We start from the raw sequence: 7,102 nt of genomic DNA, 5'->3' as shown, positions 1-7,102 counted from the left end.
AATTACTGCTAAATCATAGAAATAAAAAAGCATAATGTAAGTCAAAAGCCTTATTTTATCTTTTCCATATTTATTTTTGGTAAAAAAATAAATTGAGCCGTTAGCGCACTTTTGCCAAGATAAAGAAATAACAATAACCGTTAGGACTAACACATCGTTCTTTCTTCACTCTCACTTCTAATTCTCAGTTTCTCATCCTATATTTAGGCCTTCGTTTCATTTTAGATTCAAACAGTTAAAACCCCCAAATCAAACTTTAGGGCTTTTTGTTCGTACCATGGAACAACCACTTGATTCGGGTCACAATGTCGACACAACTTCCGAGCAGAAACAAAGCAATGGCGGTGATGTTAGAGGCGAAGTGGACACGTCAGTACCGTTTGAGTCCGTGAAGGAGGCTGTGACCCTATTCGGTGGACTCGGGTTCTGGAAACCTCATTCTAAACACCTGCTTGAGGTCCTTTTATCTTTCTCTGTTCATAATTCGTGTGTGTTATTATTATTATTAGTGTTATTTGCTTGATTCACCATATTTTCCCATTATATTGCTAATTTTATTCAGTTTTTAATTATCATTTTTTTTTCGGTTTGCTCAAGGTGAGCTCGGATCCCGAGCCCACCCGAGTTTTCGTCCCGTTGTCAATGAGTTAAACTCATGTGGGGGCACATTGACTGTCATGTGGCACAGTGGCGAAGCTTGAACTAAGACATCGGGGGCCAGACTCAAAATGTATACAAAATTTCACAAAGGGGGGCGGACTTAAATTTTTGGCCAAAAACGGCTAAATTTACACTACGTATAGAAAATTTTGGGCGAAAACGGCTAAATTTTACACTACGTATATAAAATTTCAATCGAAAACGGCTAAATTTACACTACGGATAAAAAATTTCGGGCGAAAACGGCTAAATTTTACACTACGTATATAAAATTTCGGTCGAAAACGGCTAAATTTACACTACGTATAAAAAATTTCGGACGAAAACTGGTAAATTTACACTACCGCGTAAAAAAACAGGGGGGGGACCCCTGGCCCTAAGAGTCCTTCGCCATTGATGTGGCAGCCGGCGGTATGGTTTCATGAGTAATGCCAAGCCAAACTCTGAAGACAATGTCGGCCTGGTTTAGACAAAACATAGTTTAAACTGAGTGGGCAACATGCTCTCCAAATTGGATCACAAAAAAGTAAATCGTCATTCTAAAAAAAATATAAGTATAACATGAGATTGAAAATTGAGCTAAAAAGGTTGAAGCTTTGAGTTAAGAAAATAAGCTGAGAAATTAACGAAATTGATAAACTGAATGGTTTAAACATTTCTAAATGTGGCAAGGTATTGTCTAATTATTGAAAATTGTAAAATGTGAATAAAATGCTGAAATTAAGGAGTTAAATAAAGGTAACTTGTATCAATTTACGGGTTTAGATCAAAAAGAAAGAATAAAAAATTGCAAGAATTTAAATTGAGAAATTAAGGGAATTGATAAACTGCATATTTAATCATTTCTAAATTTGGCAAGTACTGGCTTGTTTTAAAAAAGTACAGAAAATAAAGTTGAGTTATGTCTTAGACTAAAAATAAAAGAATTAAAAATTGCAAAAATAAAATGAAAACTAGCCTAAACTTTTGGATAACACCTGGTCTAGCTTTAGTCCTTGTTTGTACTAATAACTCAAACTAAAACATATATATTTGAGTTTGGAACTCTAAGTATGGGTGTAAATGAGCTGAGCTACATGTGAAAAACTCGAATTGAACCGGGCTTCAATGAGTTCGAGCTTTTATTAAGGCTCGTTTGACAAAAATATACCTAAAAAAATAATTAAATAATTAATAAATAATTAACAAGCCGAGTTTCAAGCTTGATAACCTACTGAAAAGCCGAGTTTGAGCTGAAGCACAAGCCGAGCTCGGGCTTGGCTTGACTTTTGAATTTGACTATTTGTTCATGTGATTGCAGAATGACAATGAAGAAGAGTTTGATGCAGAAAAAGCCGAATTGCAGGCTTCACAACTAGCAACCGATTTGATGGTTAAAGAAAGAGAAACACTTGAAGTATTGAAAGAACTCGAAGCAACAAAGACTCTTGTTGAAGAATTAAAAGTCAAACTACAGAAAGAATCCGCTGCAGTCAACGACCAATTGAAAGAAGTCAAAGAACCAAGTGAGGAAAATGACGAAAACGCCCCTGAATCACAATCAACTCCAGGTTCCATTTTGATGGAACTGAAGCAGGCTAAACTTAACTTAACGAGAACCACAAATGATCTTGCTGACATCAGAGCAACCGTTGAAACATACAGCAAGATGATCGAGAAAGAAAGATTCGAACTTGAAAAAACCCGTCAAAGATTATCTTCAAATTGTTCAAAAGTTTCGTCTGTTGACGAAAAGGTTGACTCTTTTCCGAGAGAGCTTCATAGGTTGACTTCTGAAACTGAGCAGTTCAAGAAAGTAGGTGAGGCTGCAAAATCTGAAGTTTTAAGATCAATGAATCAAATCAAACAAACCAAAAAAAGAATAAAAACAGCAGAGATCCGTCTAATTGCTGCTAGAAAGCTGAAAGAAGCAGCCCGAGCCAGTGAGGCTCTTGCTCGGTTCGAAATAAAGGCAATATCAGAAAGTCAAACTTTATCAGAAGGAGAAGGTGTAACCCTTTCGTTTGACGAGTATAATTGTTTAAAGTCGAAAGCCCAAGAGGCCGACGAATCTTTAACTAGAAAAGCCAACGAACCCGAGATGAAGTCAATATCAGAAAGTCAAACTTTATCAGAAGGTAGAGATCTAACTCTTTCATTTAACAAGTATAATTGTTTAAAATCGAAAGCTCAAGATGCCAATGAATCTTTAGTTAAAAAAGTCAACGAACCGGTCAAAGACAACGAGCCCGAGTTGAATAAAGAAGAGATCTTGAACAGGGTAGAGGAAGCAACAGAAGAAGTGAAACACAGTAAGAGGGTTCTAGAAGAAGCTTTGAGTAAAGCCGAAGCTGCAAACAGTGAGAAGTTAAAAGCGCATGAAGCTTTTAGTAAGTGGCGGTCGGATCATGGTCAAAGAAGGAGGTCAATGGTCCAAAACTTGACCAGGTTCAAGAATTCTTCGAGCAGGAGCAACAATGATGTTTTGGATGTAAACAGGGCTCATTTGGGAAGTAACGTGTCAGGTCCCATTTTGGCGGGGCCTATTTTAGCGCCCACTATGTCGATCGGGCAGATTTTGAACCGGAAGTTGCTTTTGACCGAAGAGTATTATGATAAAAGTGATATGAAGAGGAAGGTTTCTTTGGCACAAATGTTGAGTAAACCTACCAGTGGCGGTGGCGTTGTTGGTGGTGGTGACAGCATAGGCGGGAAAGGAAAGAGAAAGAAGTTTGGGTTTGGTAGAATTCAGTTTCTAGTGACGAAGCCGAGCAAGAAGAAGAATAAACATATTGGAAGTCCGCGCCTTTCGAGCACCATTGGTTAGAATGTTTTTATGTTTTGGATTTGATATAACTATAGGATTTTATTAATTTGCTTGTTTTTTAAGATAAAAACTATGTTACTTGACTCTTGTAAGTTGTGAAATCCTTGTAAAAATTGCTTGTTTATGGCTTACATAGGAAACTAATATCTTTAACGTTTGTGGTTTAACGTTTGTTATTTTTTCTTACCTCTCTCGAAACCTAAGGATCTTGTCAAGCAATTGAATAGTCGATGTGCGATCGACCGTGACATCGATTGCAATGTATGTTTTGTTTCGTACCTGCATTTGATTGTTTCTATACATAGAATGATTGATGCATAGTTTTACTGTAATATCGATGGCATACTCATTCAACAAAACTTAAGATATATAGTCCAGCTTTTTATGATTGATCCAAGCATGGACCGAAAAGTAATCCTAATATATTACAGCATGTGTAAAGATAATAATAATAAAAGAAAGAACACGAGAAGTTGAAATGAAAATAAATATGACAAGTGATAACGACCCTGTCTATGGCGGAATTAAGTATTGAAGTGCGGTACATGCGAACCACATGAAATTATGTTTAATGGTTTTTTACAATTTAATCTCGACCACACCATTATTATTATTCTTATTTTTTATTATTTCTTTTCATCAACAAAATTTTTTTTTATTACGTGTTATTTGTAACCATGTAGAACTTGAACTCAAGACCTCCACTCCTAAACTCAGATGTTTAAACCATCCCATTGGTCTCGACTACCCCATTAGTTTTTTCTTAGGGGACAATTAATTTTAATAGTTCAGGTCTTCGAATATATTAAACAACTTGGATAACTGAGTTCGTTTTAAACAACTAGTCGGGATAATCCGAGCACATTTTTAATAACAACTTAACAATAAACTTTTGGCAAATTAAAAACCCATCTATCTTTATCGATCATCATAGTCTAGACGAGGTACGGTCAAACAGAGCAGTTCTTGCTGCCAGCTGATCTCCAACCTCCCCTCCACATTCCACCGAGACTGTTACTAGTGAACCCCACCCCCCCTCAAAAAAAAGAACAAACTAATCCAAACTGGCCCGATACTTTCTAGATATTTAGCGATAGGAAATCATCCTTCGAAAATTTCCAGGGTCCGTCACTGATATTGACGAAAAAACCTTAAAATGCTTCGTGGGAGTTGATGTCTGCCACTATAATGATATTAAACAAAATCGTAGAGTAGTAGAATTACTCAAATACTACTTTAATCATTTTGTATATCGCATATATTGTATGTGTGTAAACTATCGTTGAAAGTCCCTTAAGTAGCCGTAAAGGTTACTTTTCAAAATAGCATGCTCAGAGAAAACAAAATCAAGAACTTTTGAGGTATTAGTCGACTTCATTATTGTATATAGATCAAACGTTTTGTAGATGGTACACCCATGGATATGAATATACTTGGTCGGTGACTCAATCAAGTATCATGGCGTGTGTATGCATAACTAATGTTTATTAAGGATACGTGAATCATAAACTGAATATAGAACTTGTGTAACTCTTGTTTCAAGTACATTTTCTATCTTATTTTATTGTTGAACAATCATACACTATCATGAATTTATAAATATATATATGAAATTTAAGTTTTTCATTTGTCATAAATATATATGAAATTATAAAGACTGCGCGTAGCCTGGAAGTGGCTCAGGTGCGATCACTGCGGGAGGAGAATAAGAAGCTTGCTGCCACCGCTGCGGAGAGGGAGAAGGCCTTCAAGGACCTTGAGGTCGAGATCCAGGCCAGGCATGAGGCCCGTTCCAAGGCTACCCAAGTTGTTAACGAACAGCTTAGGTTGGCCAAGGAAACTGCGCGTAATGCGACCGAAAGGGCCACCCAAGCTGAAGCTGTTGCTGAGCCTCTGCGCGCTGAGAACGAAGAGCTTAAAGCCAAACTAGAGAAGCTTCAGCAGGCTCATGATGCTTTGGCTTTAGAAGATGCCAAGAAGTGTTATTCAGGACAACAGCATACTTTAAGTTGTAAATAATATTTGTACGAAAACAAATGATTGTGAAATATAAAGATAAACCCAAATAACATTCAAATTACAGTCTTTGAAAACATAATCAAAAGTTAAAAATGTAAAATTCATAAGCTATTAAAAAGACTTCCTTGTGAACCATATTGATTCTTTATTTGTAACTTTATCTTCCTTTTTTAATAAGAATTTTAGCATCACTCTTCGCTTTTGATAAAGCTACATAGAGTTGTCCATGTGTAAACACCGGGTCTCTAAGATATATGTCAACTTTTGCTAGAGATTTACCTTGACTTCTATTAATGGTCATTGCAAAACAGACTACAACTGAAAAAAAAACTGCATTCTCTTCAATTTAAACGAAAGTTTCATATCTGAAAGTGTTACACCACAACGAATTATATAAGTCCAATAATCAGTATTCGTACCTGAAATAACTTTTACTTCAACAAAACACATTTCCCAACTTAATTACTCGCAATCTAGTTCCATTACACAAACCGTTCTTCTGATTCATATTCATTAGTAACATTATTGGCACATCGACTTTTAGAACCAATCTATGAGTCAAAATAATTTTGGTCTTTTTGATTTTATTTAGCATAATGTGTTTTTGAAAATTTTAGTTCAAATTAAAATCTAAAAAAATAATTGGTATGATCTTAATTAAAAACAAAAAAATTGATTTTTTTATATTGAGCACAACTAAATTTGTTAATTTTGTTGCCAAGTATGGAAACAATATAAATTGAGTAAACCAGATATAAGTAAAAAATAAGGAGAAATATCTTTGCGCATCCAATTAACATAATTTATTCGTATACGCATCTTAATTAAAACATATATTTTAATTGGTTTTAAAAAAATAAAATAGTATGGATAACTGAAAATTATGTTTCATATCAATTCTAAAAAGAAAATAGAAAAAAGAAATATGTAAACATACATTCAATGTTATTAAAGATTTGTTTATCAAAAAGGTATAATGTAGTTAATAATAAAAATATTAAGAATCGTTTATAATTTTCTGTTACAAGTGCCTAATTTTTAGGTAATAAAATATTAATTTTTATTTACTATACTTTAGTTAATAAAAAAATTATACTTTAATACAATTGTGACAATCGTCAATTCCAGGTTAACTCCGTTAACTCAACTCCGTCAATTCAAACTTTAAGATCGTTGAATCTATAACGCACACTTCATTACATTTAAACTAGGGTTTAAATGACGCTTAACACTCACTACATGGGTAGTCTTTCGGGATTTGCACCGAAACGCAAACGAGTTGACGCAAACGATTGATAAATAAACGACAAACGTAAAAACAATAATTATATGATTATTATGTGTTAGGATTATGTGCTATGTGATAATACTATGGTCATGTTAACTTATTGTCCAAGTATGATGGAATGTTCTAGAAAAACAACACTTAGAAAGAAGAGGGACTAGAATGTAACTTGATTATTTATAAATATAACTTAAACACTAAACCCTAACTATTTTCCCTAACCCTACAACTTCCGATCCGAAGTCTCTTGTTCCCTCTCCACGGCTGCCGTCCACAAAGATCACACACACACACATCAATCAAGAGATTAATCCAAGAACTAGGTGCTAGGA

At 34.8% G+C, this 7,102-nt stretch overlaps 1 protein-coding gene across 1 annotated transcript; it reads left to right on the top strand.

Moving 5' to 3' along the window:
- Positions 1–277: 277 nt before the first annotated feature.
- Positions 278–3,587, top strand: LOC143553028 (WEB family protein At2g38370-like). Its single transcript, XM_077043104.1, has 3 exons — positions 278–457; positions 1,961–2,777; positions 2,853–3,587. The coding sequence occupies exons 1-3, from the start codon at positions 278–280 to the stop codon at positions 3,464–3,466; spliced, it is 1,611 nt and encodes a 536-aa protein (XP_076899219.1). The 3' UTR covers positions 3,467–3,587.
- Positions 3,588–7,102: the final 3,515 nt, after the last annotated feature.

Source organism: Bidens hawaiensis, unplaced genomic scaffold (genome assembly GCF_021521415.1).
Source record: "Bidens hawaiensis isolate Kalapana, Puna unplaced genomic scaffold, B.hawaiensis_p1.1 tig00017066_1, whole genome shotgun sequence".
NCBI classification, from domain to species: Eukaryota; Viridiplantae; Streptophyta; class Magnoliopsida; order Asterales; family Asteraceae; genus Bidens; species Bidens hawaiensis.
The sequence above is the reverse complement of the archived record's forward strand: the minus strand, read 5'-3'. Positions and strand labels throughout refer to the sequence as shown.